The sequence below is a fragment of the Emiliania huxleyi genome (genome assembly GCF_000372725.1).
Source record: "Emiliania huxleyi CCMP1516 unplaced genomic scaffold EMIHUscaffold_5, whole genome shotgun sequence".
Taxonomy (NCBI): Eukaryota; Haptophyta; order Isochrysidales; family Noelaerhabdaceae; genus Emiliania; species Emiliania huxleyi.
This window is the reverse complement of record NW_005198244.1, coordinates 182,538-198,321: the sequence shown is the minus strand read 5'-3', so window position 1 is coordinate 198,321 and position 15,784 is coordinate 182,538. Positions and strand designations below refer to the sequence as shown.

The 15,784-nt window shown below is 64.7% G+C and overlaps 6 protein-coding genes across 6 annotated transcripts in view; 2 read left to right on the top strand and 4 right to left on the bottom strand.

The window, feature by feature from the left end:
* Window positions 1–699, bottom strand: part of EMIHUDRAFT_196898 (hypothetical protein) — a gene marked incomplete at both ends in the record, with an annotated part of 1,754 nt that extends 1,055 nt beyond the window's left edge. The window contains one exon of the mRNA XM_005766895.1: window positions 316–699. Coding sequence (XP_005766952.1) covers window positions 316–699 — 384 coding nt within the window. The remainder of the gene's footprint in view (window positions 1–315) is intronic.
* Window positions 700–1,088: 389 nt separating this feature from the next.
* On the top strand, window positions 1,089–2,125 carry EMIHUDRAFT_461494 (hypothetical protein; the record flags this gene model as incomplete). The annotated part of the gene is made up of 3 exons (XM_005766894.1): window positions 1,089–1,235; window positions 1,380–1,432; window positions 1,558–2,125. The coding sequence occupies exon 3, from the start codon at window positions 1,568–1,570 to the stop codon at window positions 2,123–2,125; it is 558 nt and encodes a 185-aa protein (XP_005766951.1). The 5' UTR covers window positions 1,089–1,235; window positions 1,380–1,432; window positions 1,558–1,567.
* A 1,035-nt stretch (window positions 2,126–3,160) lies between these two features.
* On the bottom strand, window positions 3,161–5,213 carry EMIHUDRAFT_196897 (hypothetical protein; the record flags this gene model as incomplete). Its single annotated transcript, XM_005766893.1, has 7 exons — window positions 3,161–3,363; window positions 3,441–3,783; window positions 3,899–3,976; window positions 4,083–4,136; window positions 4,205–4,300; window positions 4,364–4,753; window positions 4,824–5,213. The coding sequence occupies 7 exons, from the start codon at window positions 5,211–5,213 to the stop codon at window positions 3,161–3,163; spliced, it is 1,554 nt and encodes a 517-aa protein (XP_005766950.1).
* A 1,065-nt stretch (window positions 5,214–6,278) lies between these two features.
* EMIHUDRAFT_432474 (hypothetical protein) lies at window positions 6,279–7,739 on the bottom strand. The gene is made up of 3 exons (XM_005766892.1): window positions 7,482–7,739; window positions 7,144–7,406; window positions 6,279–6,988 (listed from the first exon to the last, which is right to left on the bottom strand). The coding sequence occupies exons 1-3, from the start codon at window positions 7,732–7,734 to the stop codon at window positions 6,614–6,616; spliced, it is 891 nt and encodes a 296-aa protein (XP_005766949.1). The 5' UTR covers window positions 7,735–7,739; the 3' UTR covers window positions 6,279–6,613.
* Window positions 7,740–11,936: 4,197 nt separating this feature from the next.
* EMIHUDRAFT_432471 (hypothetical protein) lies at window positions 11,937–13,168 on the bottom strand. Its single transcript, XM_005766891.1, has 5 exons — window positions 12,956–13,168; window positions 12,648–12,830; window positions 12,527–12,550; window positions 12,411–12,458; window positions 11,937–12,312 (listed from the first exon to the last, which is right to left on the bottom strand). Exons 1-5 carry the CDS (start codon window positions 13,148–13,150, stop codon window positions 12,031–12,033), a joined length of 732 nt encoding a protein of 243 aa, XP_005766948.1. The 5' UTR covers window positions 13,151–13,168; the 3' UTR covers window positions 11,937–12,030.
* A 364-nt stretch (window positions 13,169–13,532) lies between these two features.
* EMIHUDRAFT_196894 (hypothetical protein) lies at window positions 13,533–13,854 on the top strand (the record flags this gene model as incomplete). Its single annotated transcript, XM_005766890.1, has 2 exons — window positions 13,533–13,539; window positions 13,610–13,854. 2 exons carry the CDS (start codon window positions 13,533–13,535, stop codon window positions 13,852–13,854), a joined length of 252 nt encoding a protein of 83 aa, XP_005766947.1.
* Window positions 13,855–15,784: the final 1,930 nt, after the last annotated feature.

Sequence of the window (15,784 nt, the reverse complement as noted above, 5' to 3'; positions counted from 1 at the left end):
CAGGCGACGCAGGAGGTCGAGCGAGAGAGGCTAGGGCGGGCCGGAGCCGTCCGGGCGGCTGGCGTCGATGGGGAAGATGGCGGTGAGGAGGCGGCCTGAGGGAGGGAGGGAGGGGCTCGAGGGAGGGAGGGAGGGAGGGAGGGAGGGAGGGAGAGAGGGAGGGAGGGAGGGAGGGAGGGAGCGAGAGGAGGGAGGGAGGGAGGGAGGGAGGGAGGGAGGGAGAGAGGGAGCGAGAGGAGGAGAGAGCAACGTCTACTGCCGCCGGCCTTGCGGCTTGAGGAGCGAGCGGTGCGCCGCCGCCCACCGCTCCCGCACCGACGGGTCGAGCGCACAGAGAAAGGTGCAGTCCCAGACCAGGTCATAGGCTCCCGTGTGCCGGAAAAAGTCGCCGCAACAGACCTCAACTGACGCCGCACGTGGGTGGCCCGACGCTTCGATCTCGCGCTTCGCCGCGTCACAGGCTGAGGGTGACAGCTCGAGCGCCACGACGCGGGCGAAGCCGCTCGCGGCGAGCGCCAGCGCATCGTAGGCACGACCGGCTCCGGGCACCAGCGCCGTCGCACCCTCGGAGACGGGATCTAGCCGGCGGAGAGCGCCGAGGAGCGTCGCGCTGGGCCCGCCGACGTCGAACTTGTCGCCTTTGGCCAAGCCGGACGCCCACAGGCGCTCCCAATGGTCGGACGCGCCGGCGTGAGCCATCGGCAGAAAGGGCAAAAGAGAAAAAAGCGCGCTAAAAAAAGAGAAAAAAAAAAGCCACTCCGGTCCGGGGCCCTTCTCAGGTGTGGCGCACGAATTCTTTATCTGAGAATCGCGCTCACGCGGGACCTCATTACGAAGCACTGATGGAGACTTACGCGGGGCGCTACTTTTCGGAGGCGCTCTATTCCTAGAGGAAAGGAGGCCGTGGCGTTTGTGGGCGCCCGGGCGGCGGCGTTGGGAGAGATTTTTAGCAATACCAAACAACTGTTTTGTCGGCGTTGGCGGCAGAGCTGGAGGCGGAGGCGGAGGCGGTGAAGCTTAAGGCGGCGAGGGTGGCGGCAGGCTGGGTATCGTCGTCGTCGGAGGAGGAGGCGGAGGAGGATGGGGAGGAGGAGGAGAGGGGGGTAGGGGCGTCCGACAGCCTCGCAGTCGCACAGCTTGCGGGCTGCGTGGATCGGCTGGGCGAGGTGTGCCCTTGGACGGCGAGGCAGCGCGCTGCGGACCTGCTCTTCCACACCCGGAAGGAGCTGCTCGAGGTGGAATGGCCTGAGATGGCCGAGACCCGAGATGGCCCGAGATTGCCCGAGATTGCACACGGAGCTGCGGACCCGCCTCTTTCCCCACCTCTCTCTTCACAGCTCCTTCTCTCTCTTCACAGCGACCTCCTTCCCTCTTCACAGGTGGAGGAGGTGCTGCGGGCGAAAGAGATCGACGAGTCCGCTCTCTGCTCCGAGTGGGGGAGCTAGATGCGGAGAATAAGGTACCCCTGCCGCACCCTACCATGCACTCCAGCACTCGAGAGGAGACGCGACGTGCCGCCGTGCCCACACACCACACAAGAAAGGGAGCCGTGCACAGGCTGGGGGACATGCTCTTCGACGTGCTGCTCCTCATTCGAGTCGCCGCGAGGGACCTCTCCCCCGCGGCCGTGAGCCTCGAGGCGTGCGCCGCCGCGGCCTGCGCAAAGCTGCGGCGGAGGGCGCCCTACGTTAGCGGAGCAGCAGTCCCCGCGTCGCCCGAGGAGGCGGAGGCGTGGTGGCAGCGCACCAAGGAGGCGGAGAAAGCGGAGGCGGCGAAGGGGGAGGAGCCGCCGCCGCCGCCGCCGCCGCCGCCGCCGCCGCAGCCGCCGCAGCCGCCGCCGCCGCCGCCGCCGCCGCCCACGCCGCCCTGCCCGCGGCCGCCGCTGGCCGGGCCGGAAGTGGCGGCGTGGAAGGTGGCGTCGGCCCGTGTGGCCCCGGCTGCTCTCGCACGACGGGAGAAGGAGGTCTCGGCCGAGGGGGGCGAGGGACCGAAGGCAGCGCCGGCCGTCTCGGGGGCCGCGAGTCCCCTCGACGGCGACGGCGAGTCGGACACGGGCTCGCTGCTCGGCCTGAGCGACTGGGAGCGGGACCTCGCCCGGCAGTCCGACTCGGACGAGGAGGACTAGTTGTGTGCAGTCCTTTCCTCCGAGCAGGTAATTAAAAGCTCAACACTTACACACACACCGACACGAACCAAGTTGCATACCCTAGACGCTAGAGCGAACCAAACGCGGCGGGGGGTGGGGGGCGGGCTTACGCTTTACGTGGCTGGGTTCACAGCGATTGTAGGTAAGGGGAGGGACCAAATCACGGTCGCGGCTTTCCGACTCGCGCCTTCGCCTCACTGGCACTATTGTAGCCCTGGCCGGTGCGCGTGCTCAGTTGAAGTTCCGGAGTGAAAATTCGAACGCGTTCTCTCACGGTGACCAAAAAATGTCCACCTCAGAGGCACCTCCGGAGGCAGGCCGCCGCACGCCGGCGACACAGCTCCAGCTGTCGAACTGACCCGCAGCTCCTCTCAGAGCGGGAACTGTGACGAAAGTTGACTGAGGCGGTTGTCAGGAATCATCATACGGATCACATGGTGGCTCTCTTATGACGGGAGACCACCCGACCACTCCTGGGTGGCACTGCCACCGGTGTCGCTCGACGTCCTGTCGACAGCGTGCCGACAGCGACACAGACCATGTGGGACGCGTCGAGTATCGACATCTACTGCTTACCCAGCCTTCGAGTGTATCCTGGCTGTGGTCCCACACCCACTGGTGTCCATCTCAGAGACCGCAGGAGGTCATGAGGGTCGTTGGGAGTGCCGACCCCACAATGCCTAAAAACCCAGCCCAGTAGCGACCGCGCCCGCCGAGGGGCGGAGAAGCCTGCGGGCCGAGGCCGAGGAGTGTACGGCTTTGAGGAGAGGGAGTCCGAGAATGACACGCGGCGGCGGTTCCGGCGGTGGGCCGGGCTTGGCGACGACCCGTTCATTCATGCCGCATCATACAGTCACCGCCAAACCCTTCACCTCCTCAGCAACAGGTCAGCAAGGAACGGCAAGAGGAGGCAACAGAGCGGCAGCAAGCCGCAACGGACCATCGGCCGGTTTGTGGCGTCGCGCTGAGCGCTTTGAGCAGCAGTGCGAGGGAGACCTACGAAGATGTGCAGGACTAATTTGGCCCCTCCTTGCAGTGCCGGTCCGGCAGAGGAATGGCCGGCGCCTGGCGGTGGTGACCGGGGAAGAAGCCGATGGCGAGGTCGTTGTAGAGGCCGTCGGCGATCAGCTCCTGTGGCGTGATCTCAAAGAAGCGAGAAAAGGGGCAGCCGTGGCGCGCCGGGTCGTTCTCGTGCGCCATCACTATGGGCAGTTTGACTTCTCGCGCAGCCTTGACCTATCGCAGCACGTTCACCGCCGTTGGAGGGCTAGGCGCGCACGCACACCTCCCCCACCTCCCAAGAGAGCCTGCTCGGTGAGCCGCTCATCGGACCAGCTCTCCTCGCAGAGGTTGAGCAGCATGTGGGTCGCTTGCTCGGGCAGAGCGTCCGCCGTGATGACGGAGAGGTTGGTTTTTGGCTGGCTTGAGCAGGGAGAGTTCCTTGACGTTCGATTCGATGCGTCCGCTAGGACCGCTTCCTCCACCTCATCGGCCAGTTCCTGTGCGCCCGCGTTGACGGGAGATACCCAGAGCAAAACGTGCTTGGGGAAGCTAAGTTCCTCCCGCCTCAACTCCCCTGGCACGAAGAGCGGTAGCGACGCCTCTCTCCGGAAGTCAGGCGTGTGCAGGAGAAGGGCCTAGAGGGGATGGGTCGAGAGAGTTGGGGGGATAGCGGCCGTGAACATCGTGGGTGTGAGGAGAAGTCGTCGCCTCGGCAATCAGCTTGAGCGAGACGAGCCTGAAATCGTCGACCCGGAGCCAGAGCACCCGACGCCACCCCCGGTCAAAGACGGCCGCTCGCAGCTCTGGGGGGCATTCCTCGCGCAGCTCCTGCGAGGGATGGGCCAGCGGTGGCCCATGGTGGCTTGAGCGCGTTGCAGAGCGCGAGTCGCTGTGCCTTGAGGCTGCCGCCCTTGGCTGGATCAGTCTCTTGCACCAGCACCAAGGGTTTGCGTTGCTCGATCGACGCGCGGACCTCCCGCAGGCAGTTCTATGGGGCGGTGAGGTGGGGTGGTGCGGTTGAGGCTTGGATGAAGGGGGGGGGGGGGGGGGGCACACCCTGCTTTTAAAGTAGCCCTTCGAGAGAAAGATGAGGATAACCTGCGTTCGGCGGATGTACTCCTCGAGAGCGCCGATGTCCGCAAGGTCGTCGACCTATCGATCGAGGTCCGGCGGTCAAGGCCGCTCTACGATTGTAGCGCTGCCTGTCGAGCGCACGTCGAGAAAGACTTTGATGCCCGGTAGAAGCAGCTTGAGCTGATTCTTGATCACCGCGGCGGCGTCCTGGCCGGTGGACCAGATGTGGCTGTTGAAGAGATGCCACTTCATGTGGCGCGCCAGCGTCAGCTCGGGCGGCTGGTTCGAAGAGACCAGCAGAATCTTTGGCTTGCGGGCAATGCGCCGTGCAGCAAAGATGGCACTCACCAGGAAAAAGGCGAGCATGACAAACACGAGGGCGATCAACGTGTTGACGATGTCATCCACGTTGTCAAAGGCAAGGATGGAGGAGGCCACGCCCGCTACTCCTGGGCAGCGCTCCTCGATGCTGAGGAAGATGGTGGTCCAGTTGGCGCCAAGAAAGACGAGGAGGAGCATGAGGCTCGCAGCCTGGGGCGAGTGGGCACTACACGTCACCTCTTAAGGAGGGTGCGCCGGGGAGGGGTGGGGTGGCGCGCACGACAGCGAGGACTCCGTCTTCAATCCGCTTGTAGGGCCGGGCGGCTGCTGTGAGCGCGACATCGACAGCGCAGATTAATGTCGCCACCACGATGCGAAGGAAGGCGCGCTTCTCCGGGATGAGCAGCAGCGCACCCGTCAGCACGAGCTTGCGCGCCAGCTCAAACACTTCCCACCAATACCACTTCGGCTTGTACTCCCGGTGGAGAAACGCGGTGGCCAGGGTCAAAGCGCTGGGTGAGCGCGTCCGAATCGAATGACTGCACGGGATGAGGAGCGATGAGAAGAGCAGCAGCGAGCCGAGCGGCCAAACGCCGATCAGGAAGCCGGCCAGCAGCCTGATGGAGTCGTGCTCGTCTGTGCCGCACTCGACGCTGGTGTCCCGCTTCATGAACTCGACTTGCTCCAGGGGCTACGCGCACGCGTACCCCGACACCGACCACGCGGACGAGCTACCGGTCGACATCGACGGGCTCGACGGCACGGTCGTCAATACGGTCCTCTCTGGGCGACGTCTCTACTCTCTAGAGTATGGATGAGGGAGGCGCCCGTGTCGCGCGGAAGAGAAATCACTCATACGTACCCCGTAGGCCGAGCCGTACCCGGGACCGAAGTTTTTTTGGGTGGGTCCGTTGTACTGGGAGTCGCTCTGGGTACACTGGGTAGACCCAAAACCAAAAGAAAATGCAATTTTGGAGGCCATCTAGGAATGTCGGACATGTGCATGTGCATGTTGGTTATGCAGAAAGGCGAAGCAGACATGGGACACACAGGCGAGCGCGACGTTCAGTCTTCTTCACGACATACCCCCTCCCCTCATTCAGCAAAAGGTCTCCAAACACGACTAGGGGAGACAGGACGATAGGACGATTGGGATTGCTTAGTGGACCCTAAGCCCTCACCCGCTCCCCGCCTCTCCGTCCGCCGCCGCGAGCTCGAGCAGGCGCACCAGCCCGTCCGCGTACTCGTCCGCCGCCGCGTCGCTCCAGATGGGGGTCGGGTAGCTCACCTAATCTCCAGATCACCCGAGATCACCCGAGATCACCCGAGATCACCCGAGATCACCCGAGATCACCCGAGATCACCCGAGGTGGGTGTCGGGGCAGCTCACGGTGAGGCAGAGCGTGCCGCCGACGGTTGCGGCGGAGGTGGAGATGGCGGGCGAGGAGACGGACTGCGAGATGCCGACGTGGAGCCGCTCGAGAGTGAGGTCGCCGTGCGCCGTCGCGTGCGCGTACCTAATCTCGGGCCATCTCGGGTCATCTCGAGTGATCTCCAGCCGGGGAGGGTCGCCGTGTGCGCGGTCGCGTGCGCGCTACGGCCCTGAGAAGCTGGCGCCGCACGCAGGCGGACCTTGTGTATGCGGCGAACGCTTAAAATGGGTGTGCTCTCGTCACTTTTTTTAGATAGTGCCGAGCTGCCGTGACAGCGATTTTGGTAGTTTTGGGCGGGTTTTGCACCACAGACTAATGCAACTAGAGTCTCTCGTGCACCTCCGCACAAAAGTCACATCTCTCATGAGACATGACTCCCGGCGGGACGATATTTCTCTGACTCCACCGATCAAACACGGAACATATACGCGCCCGTCACAAACCAGGGGGTCTCGATCTCGGCAATCGCCGTCACCAACGCATGCATGTAGAGAGGGGAGGGTGGCGACTGTGGCGGTCGAGAGCGGCCTGAGCTCTCGCCGCCGTGAGGGTGCCGCCGGCCAAAGTCCGCGCCACGGCACCAACCGGCCCCGCCAGCCGTCGGAAGCTCGGCGCGGCAGCCAACGGCGGCGGCGGCTCAGCGGCAGCGGTGCAGGTAGACGGGGGTCGCGTTTGGCAGGATGTACTTCCCGTCGAAGCCGAGGTAGCCCTCGCCGTCCACCCGCTTGCCGTTGCCCGTGAGCACGCCCAGCGCCGCGCCGGCCATCGAGTGGCCGTACATCAGGACGAGGGGGGGCGGCTTGCCGGCGGCGGCACGCTCGGCCGCGAGCGGGGCCATGCGAGCCTCGAGCTTGTCCAGCACGGCTCCCATCCTCGTCAGCAGCTGCACAAACGACTCCGACTCGAAGGCCGCTCCGTCGGCCGGCCGGGTGTACGGCGCCGCCGACCGGACGAGCGCGTTTTGCGCGAGGTAAAAGAGGTGGCAGATCGAGTCGGCGGGCAAGTCCTTGACCTGCCGAAGTGAGAGCCGAGATGAGCTGAGAGCCGAGATCAGCAGAGACGGCCCGAGCTTGGTCTGCAGGCAAAGCCACTGCCACTGGCGCTGCCTGCCGCCCCACGCGCAAACACGCCGAGTTGGAGCCGAGAGGAGCCGAGCTTGATTGGCACCTTGACGTTGTCCCACGCGCCGAAGCGCATCTCGGCCGTCTCGTCCCACGTCTCGACAAGCCCCGCCGCCTCAGGATGCCGCCGCACCCACGCCATCCCCGTCTCGGAGGCGCGGGAGAGCGGCGAGAGCACCACCAGATCCGGGGCGACGCCGAGCGCCTCGAGACGCTCCGCCGCCTCCTCCGCCTGCGCCAGTCCAACCTCGTTGAGCGCGTTCTCGGGCTCGTCGACGAAGCCCTGGTACACGCGCGGCTCGGTGTTGCCTGTTCACAGTCGAGCCCCCGTGTGAACGGCGCCTCTGCACGGCCCGCTCTCACACGCGCGAAGCGGTGCGCTGCCCGTCGTCTTTCCGTGCCGGCAGTAGAGCAAGTCAAAGCAGAGCTCGGGCGGGGCGAAATCGGCTGCGTAAGTGAGTGTGCCCGAGCCGACGTCGAGAATGCACCCCGCCGCCGCCGCAGCAGCCGCCTCCGCTTCAGTGTCGACGCCGCCGATCCAGCTAGAGTATGCAGCTTGCTGCTCCGGCTGCGCGTCAGCGATCGCGGCGTACACCTCCTCCAGCGGCGCCTCCACCCCAGCAGAGCCCTCCAGCATCTCTGCACGGCCTCCCCGCACCCTCAGCCCTGCTGCCCCCGTCGAAGCTCGCATCCCAACCCTGCCCGCCCGCGCCGCCGCAGCGCGCGCCGCCGCCGCCGCGGCGGCGCCGCCGCCCGTGCTCGCAACGGAGCCGGTAGCAGCAGTAACTCCGCCGCCGCCACCGTCGCCGCCGCCGCCGCTGCCGCCGCCGCCGCCGCCACCGCCGCCGCCGCCGTCGCCGTCGCCGCCGGCCGGCGTGCGCGGCGCGCCCCTGGCTGCGGTGAGCTGGTCGAAGGCAGCACGACGTTGCTCGACGGCGGCCTACCAGTATGGACTCAGTTCGAACAGCTCTTGCGGTGGTGAGGTCCATGCCCTCCAATCTCCCGGGCACAGCTCGGGCACAGCTCGGGCACAGCTCGGGCACAGCTCGGGCACATCTCGGGCACATCTCTGTACTGAGCAACGCACGACTAGCCTGCACGCGAGGCGACTTTGCCTTGAGGTATGGGGGAGATATGGGGAGATATGGGGGGGAGATGTGGGGGAGATATGACCAGCCTGCACGCGAGGCGACTTTGCCTTGAGATATGGGGGAGATATGGGGGAGATGTGGGGGGAGATATGGGGGAGATATGACCAGCCTGCACGCGAGGCGACTTTGCCTTGCCTCCGAGCTTGCGCTGCTCCTTGATGAGGCTCTTGTGCCTGTCCACAGCTGCAGGCGTGAAGAGGCGCTGTTCACAGCGACCGCCCCTCCACGAGGAGGCCCTGTTGCGTGATCTCGACCTCGCGCTTGCAAAAGGCGCGCGAGGAGCGCGTCAGCTCCTCGACCTGCGCCACCACCCACGCCGCCGCAGCCTCGTCCGACTCGAACTCCGCCTCGACCTGCCGGCGGCACGCCCACATCTCGCGCATATCTCGGGCATATCTCGGGCATATCTCGGGCATATCTCGGGCACATCTCGGACACCTGCCGGCGGCACGCCCACATCTCGCGCATATCTCGGGCATATCTCGGGCATGGCTCGCATCTAGATTCTCTCGGCCACCTGCCGGTGGTAGACCCGCTCGACGGCGCGCCGCCGGAAGCGCGCCATCGCGTGGCCGAGGAAGCGGAGCGTCTCCGCCTCGGCCGCCGCCGCCGACGCGTCGAACCTGTGGGCTCATTCTCCACCGTCTCTTTGTGCTTCTAGAGGCCACTCCGCGGCTCCTCCCGACGCGTGGTCGCCTTTCTGCGGCGCAGCGCCGCCCCTCCTCCCGCGCCGAGGCCCACTCCTGCAAGGACGGGTCAGGAGGGCTACACCACCGCCCACTGGTCAGCAGCCAAGAGCTCGATTTGAAAGAGGTGGATGAGTGAGGGTTCGATGGACGAGAAAATGACGACTCAGAGCGCGGGGACTCAGACTATTCTCGCTGACTCAGTGATCGCGCCTGCGCCGGCCGGAGGCGGGTCAGCCACCGGTTCGCCACGCCGCCGCCGAGCACGCGCGACACGACGTCGTCGATGCACGAGAAGCGCTCCTGGAAGAGGGGTCATGAAGTATGAGTCTTCCTTTTTAACCGGCGGCGCCGTCGATGCACGAGAAGCTTCTCGACGCCTCGAGCACGCACTCGAGAGATGGGGGAGAGATGGGGGAGAGATGGGGGAGAGATGTGTAGAAGCGCGCCTCGAGCACGCACTCGAGAGATGGGGGAGAGATGGGGGAGAGATGGGGGAGAGATGTGTAGAAGCGCGCCTCGAGCACGCACTCGAGAGATGGGGGAGAGATGGGGGAGAGATGGGGGAGAGATGTGTAGAAGCGCGCCTCGAGCACGCACTCACCAAACGAGAGAAGCTCGTCCCACGCCTCCTCGGCGCTGCCGCAACCATGCCACGCGGCGAGCGCCTAGCGAATCAGACACGAATGCACATGTTGGGAAACATGTTCTATGCCGCAGTCGTGCCGTGCAGCGAGCGCCTCGGAGCCGAATGTGTCGACAAGCCGCGCCGCCCGCACCGCCAGCCACGCCTTGTGGATAGGAACACCATGTTGATGTCCAATGTGATGCAATACGCCGCCCGCACCGCCGGCCGCAAGCCTCGCACATGCGCTGCTCCTCGCGGGCCATCTCCGAGTACTTTAGCAGCACGTACTCGCGCCTATCGGCAGAGACTCAGAGTACGGATGCATTGAGCCATCTCCGAGTACTTTAGACAGCACACACAGCGCCTCGCGTCGGGCGCCGCGGCGAGGTCGCACGAGCAGCGCAGCGTGAGGAAGGCGAGCACGGTGTGCATGCCTGGTGGGGAGGCATGCGGAGAGATGGGGAGGTGTGGGGAGAGACGAGGAACGCGAGCACGGTGGGCATGCCGTTGACTAGCGAGAACTTTCGCTCGGACAAGTACTCGGCCTCTGACTGGGAGTCCGGCACCTAACAATAAGAAGCAGCACTTGTGAGAACTCAGAACAATACTAGTCCTCGGCCTCCGACTGGGAGTCCGGCACCTAACAATAAGAAGGAGCACTTGTGAGAACTCAGAACAACAATAGTCCTCGGCCTCTGACTGGGAGTCCGGCGCCTAACAATAAGAAGCAGCACTTGTGAGAACTCAGAACAATACTAGTCCTCGGCCTCCGACTGGGAGTCCGGCACCTAACAATAAGAAGCAGCACTTGTGAGAACTCAGAACAACAATAGTCCTCGGCCTCCGACTGGGAGTCCGGCACCTAACAATAAGAAGCAGCACTTGTGAGAAATCAGAACAATACTAGTCCTCGGCCTCCGACTGGGAGTCCGGCACCTAACAATAAGAAGCAGCACTTGTGAGAACTCAGAACAACAATAGTCCTCGGCCTCTGACTGGGAGTCCGGCACCTAACAATAAGAAGGAGCACTTGTGAGAACTCAGAACAATACTAGTCCTCGGCCTCTGACTGGGAGTCCGGCACCTAACAATAAGAAGCAGCACTTGTGAGAAATCAGAACAATACTAGTCCTCGGCCTCTGACTGGGAGTCCGGCACCTAACAATAAGAAGCAGCACTTGTGAGAACTCAGAACAATACTAGTCCTCGGCCTCCGACTGGGAGTCCGGCACCTAACAATAAGAAGCAGCACTTGTGAGAACTCAGAACAATACTAGTCCTCGGCCTCCGACTGGGAGTCCGGCGCCTAACAATAAGAAGCAGCACTTGTGAGAACTCAGAACAATACTAGTCCTCGGCCTCCGACTGGGAGTCCGGCACCTAACAATAAGAAGCAGCACTTGTGAGAACTCAGAACAACAATAGTCCTCGGCCTCCGACTGGGAGTCCGGCGCCGTCGCGACCGCCGAACAGAAGGGCGAGAAGTCGCCGATGCCTGAGGAGGAGGAGGAGGAGGAGAGGAGGAGGATTACTACTTTTGATCGAGCGGAAGGGGCGGAAGTCGCCGATGCCTGCAATGTATACGATATTACGTGATAATGCCATAATGTGATACAACGTGAGCCGTCGGCGGTGCCTGGCGCGAGCGGCACGATGGAGCCGCGCCACGGCTCTGCCTCGACGGCGATCGCGTCGGGCCGCACCTCCCTGCCGGTGCAGACACGGTCGACCTGCTCACAGCAGTAGGTGTGAAGAGACGCTGCTCACAGCCTCCCTGCCGGTGCACAGACGCGGTGTACCATGCAGTCCACCACCCTCACTCGCCCCTCCAGCGCCTCGCCCAGCCGAACGACGGCGTCGTGGTCGTTCTCGCACGCGAAGAGCAGCGGCGGCACCTCCCCCTCCTGACTCGCGCATACCCAACTGGTCAGATCGTTACCCACTCACAGCGCAGCGGCGGCACCCCCCCCCCCCCTCCTCCGCCGCCGGCAGCTGGCTCAGCAGCGGCGTCAGCACCTTGGCCATCGCCGCGCCGAGCGAGCAGGAGAGCGACGTCGCGCTCTGTACAATCGGCAGCAGCTCCTACGAGACGCGCGCCAAGATGCACCCGAGGTCCACCCGAGATGCGGCGCGCTGCTCACCACGCAGCAAGCCTCGGTCGAGTCACCAAACACGAGCGCTTGCGGCGGCAAGAAGTCTGGCGTCCCGTCCGCCGCAGCGATCGCCTGACTCGTTCATTAATGAATCCACCAGAGGAGGCTGGGCAAAACGACAATCTGCCGCAGCGATCGCCTCCAGCCGGTGAGCAACCACTTCGCCGTTGACCTTGATGTCGACCTGGTCGGCGCCTGTGCCCTTGGACGCGCGGTGGAACAGCTCCTATGAGTTGAGTCATTAGTTAATGAATCGGTGCGAGTTCGTGAGTGGACGCGCGGTGGAAGAGCTCCTGTTCATGAGTGGTTAGGCGCTCATTCGTGTGGACTGGGGCTAGTCAGTGGACGCGCGGCGGGGCGCGGCTCCTGCCACTTTCGCTTCGGCCGCTGCACGACAGCGAATGGGATGCCGGACGCAGAGATCGCGGGCACCACCAGCCCCATCCCCAGCCGCCCCGCGCCAAAGTGCACGTGGTACCGCCCAGGAGAACGGCCCCCGTCCCCGTCTGCTGCGGACTCGGGCTCGGAGGAGGAGGAGGCGGCGTCCGAAGCTGTTGCAGCGGCGGCTGCGGCCCTCGCGGCGGCCTGCTCGTGCGCCTGCAACCAGAGACATCAGTGACGTCAGCAACAGCACCAACAACTCTAAGGACAGCACTTCATCGTCGTCGCGAGGGTACTGGTTCTACTTCACGCGCCTGCGGCCCGAGGGCCCGCGCGAGCACCGACTCGTGCAAGTCGCAGACCTGCAAGATATGAATGCAAATGATGAAGTAATCTAACATCATGCGAGCACCGACATGCAAGTGCAGACCTCTTCGTCGACGCACTGGCGGACCTACAGGCCGGAGGCAGCGGTGAGGTGGCAGCGGTGAGGTGGGATGAGGTGACAGCGGTGAGGTGGCAGCGGAGAGGTGGCAAACACGAGGCGGGACCTGCCAGTCCGCGAGAGTGAAGAACCTGCCGGCCCCGTCGGCTGGGGAGCCGGGCAGCGCGCCGCTCACGTTGGCCGGCGCGGTGAAGAAGAGCTCCGCCGAGGCGGGGTCGAGCAGCACTCTCTCCGCCGCCACCGGGCCGAGCACCTCCAGCAGGCCGGCCTCGTCCACGACTTGGCACTCCTAAGGCGGACGAGCCGGCGAGCTGGTCGTCGTGCGACAGAGGCGTCGTCGTGCAACAGAGGCGTCGGGAGCTGCTGGGGCAGCGCTACGGCCAGCGACGCAGGCAGCGGCGGCGGCAGCCGCACCTCAATCTCTCCGCTCTCGCCGAGGCGACACAGTTCAAAGCGGCGGTAGTCTGGCTGCGAGGCTGCGAGTTTGACGGGCCGGCGCGTCGAGGCAAGGCTGCGGAGTGCACAAGGGACTGCGCCGGATAGGGAGAAACCATAACACGGCGTCAGCAGGCCGACGGCGAGCCACAGGTTCATCAGAGCGTGCATCATTACGATCCAAGTTGCCGGGGGTTACTTTTTTTGGGAGCGCCTTCGTGTAAATAATAGTCACTCCCTTTGCACTCCCTTTGCTGCCACTCATAAAATCGTTGGGTCGCTTCAGGTCCCCCGCGTGGGCCGACCCTCCGATTTTATGAGAAGAGAACAAAGGGAGTGAATAATAATACTGACAGATGGTCACTTGCTGTAGGTGTATCCACATGACACGCACACACCCGCACCGCACCGCACTCCGCACCCGCGCGCCCCCCCCCGCCTCGCCTGGGTTGGAAGGAGATGGGAGGATGGAACAGCCCGAGGAAAAGAATTTAAAGAAAACAACTCTCTCTCACAGCAGACAGGCTCGACACAGGAAAAGAAGGAACAAACACGTATGGGAGGTTGAAGTCGTGGACCAACCTGCCCGGCGTTTCTCACTTTCCGGGACAAGGCCCGTGCCCCCGAGGGCAGAAATCCCGCCGTTTGCAACTGCCATGTCACGGCCGGTCGGCTGCAGCTCTCGCCTCGCTGGCGGCGCGGTCTGGTGCCGCGGCGCCCAGCTCTCCTGTGGGCTCGCGGCGGCTCGCCGCCGCGGTGCCAAACAATGTAATCGGTCCAGATTCGTCCCGGCGTGCCGCCGGTGCCGCTTCCTCGCCAATTTTTGGCTCGACCAGTTTGTCGACAAAACTGTGCCAGAGCCCCTGCTGCTCGACTGAGCGGCGGAGCCGGCCCGTCGCGGCCGAGAGGCGGTGCGCCGACACCGGGGCTACGGCTCGGGACCGTTTCCAGGCTCTCTCGAGCAACCTCAAATTTTGATGATTTCATGACCGCCACTTTGCTGCACACTTTGACCTCAACCCGCGGCGCGCTGCGCGGCTCTCCAAGCGCGAGAGGAGTCGTCTACGAGGCGGCGGCGAGCGCAGGCGGCGGCGGCGCGGCGGCGCGGCGGCGGATCGCGGCGCAGACAACGGCAGGAATCTGCGGCAGGCTGCTGCCTGCTGCTACAGCAGCTGCTGCTGCTGCTGCTGCTGCTGCTCCGCCGCTGCCGATTGTGGACACGATTCCCCCGATCACCCCGCCTGCCCGCTCCGCCCCGCCCGCCCGCCTCTCCCCGCTTGCCCGCCCGCCCGCCCGCCCGCCCGCCCGCCCGCCCGCCCGCCCGCCCGACCGACCGACCACCCATTCCCATCACCATCTCACATACCTTCATATAGGCGCTCGAGACCTCCTCTCGCTGCCTACTCGCTGCCTCGAGGGAGGAGGGGAAGACGTCGAGCTGAGCTTGCCTCGCTTGTACGGAGGCCCCTCCCCGAAAGGCAAGTGTTAGCCACATGAAATCCGAGACCCCTCCCCACCACCCCAATCCCCCCACCCCCTTGCTCCCCTCCCCCCCTCGGGAGGGCCGAACTGAGGCGCCCGAGGGGACCCCGCAATTCCCTTCCCCCCTCGGAGGGCCAGACTGAGGCGTCGAGGGCCCCACTCTTTCCTTCGCATAGCGGCCACTCTTCGGATCGCTGGTCGAGCGACCCGGGGGATGCCCCGGTGCCCCGCGCGCCTGACCCAGGCGCGGAAACGAATCTGCGAGGCGTGGCCGCTCATGCGGCCCGATGGGGAGGAGGGGAAGACGTAGGGCGTGCTTGCGCGCCTTTCCGAGGCCCCTCCAACCCACCCGCGCTAGGTCTCGGGTTTGACGCATGGGGTCACTCCCGCGAAACTCGTGAACTAGCCGGGGCAGTCGGAGAAGGGGCAACTCCGTGCACTGACGGTCGGCCGTCAGAAAACACGCCTCCGTGGCTCGGGTTACACCAATCCTCGCTACCCAACGCGGCCAAAGGATATCCACCTCGAGAACCTCGAGAGAGTTCATTTTATATAAAGGCCCGCCCTTGTGAGGCAGGAAAGTGGCGGCTACCCCGTACGCGCTGCTTGCTACAACCCCCTCGCCGACCGTCCAGACTCCCCTTCCCCTTCTCCAGGCTCAATCCTCTGGCGCGCAGCAGCATCGCGACCCATTCTCCAAGCACGGCCGCTGGCGTTGCGATTGCACAGAGAGCGAGCAATAGTCGCCAAAAACACTGATCTGTGTGCAGCGGATCTCCATGGCGGCCGCGCCCAGCGAAGGGACAACCGCAGGCCTCGGATGCTCGCCCGGAAGCGGTTTCACCGTGCGAGTTGCAGCCCCGGAGGTGGCCGACCCAGCTCACCCCCAGAGAGACCATGCCCAGGGTCAGGCATAAAAGGGGGGTGTTTTTCCGTCCGTCCGAGTTGCAGCCCCGGAGGTGGCCGACCCAGCTCACCCCCAGAGAGACCATGCCCAGGGTCAGGCATAAAAGGGGGGTGTTTTTCCGTCCGTCCAAGTGCTGTGCCACAGTGAAAGGGCACTAGCCGCCTAAGGAGCGCAGAGCCAACCCTCGGAGACCCGTGTTTACTTTACGGCCCTTTCCCTGCGAACGCGCACCCCCCCCTAGTTAGGGGTCAGGGCTCTCTAGCCCGTAGCCCGATACCGATCATCCGGCCCGCTGGATGCGCTTCTCAGCTCCCCGGCCCTGGATGTGAGGTTACTGACTGCACTCCAAGTGCTCCAAGTGCTAAGGGCCCTACGCGCGGCGTGAGAGCTCGGAAGCGAGCTTTGCACGGCGATCGCTC

Excerpts from the sequence above, each read along its gene's own strand:
- EMIHUDRAFT_432474 (XM_005766892.1), bottom strand. The coding sequence starts at position 7,734 with ATGCTGGAGGGCTCTGCTGGGGTGGAGGCGCCGCTGGAGGAGGTGTAC. Across the intron at positions 7,407-7,481 it reads CCGGCACGGAAAGACGACGG|GCAACACCGAGCCGCGCGTG; the intron begins GCAGCGCACCGC and ends GACTGTGAACAG. Across the intron at positions 6,989-7,143 it reads GCGCGTGGGACAACGTCAAG|GTCAAGGACTTGCCCGCCGA; the intron begins GTGCCAATCAAG and ends TCACTTCGGCAG.
- EMIHUDRAFT_432471 (XM_005766891.1), bottom strand. The coding sequence starts at position 13,150 with ATGATGCACGCTCTGATGAACCTGTGGCTCGCCGTCGGCCTGCTGACG. Across the intron at positions 12,551-12,647 it reads TCACTCTCGCGGACTGGCAG|GTCCGCCAGTGCGTCGACGA; the intron begins GTCCCGCCTCGT and ends TCCGGCCTGTAG. Across the intron at positions 12,459-12,526 it reads GCCAGTGCGTCGACGAAGAG|GTCTGCGACTTGCACGAGTC; the intron begins GTCTGCACTTGC and ends CATATCTTGCAG.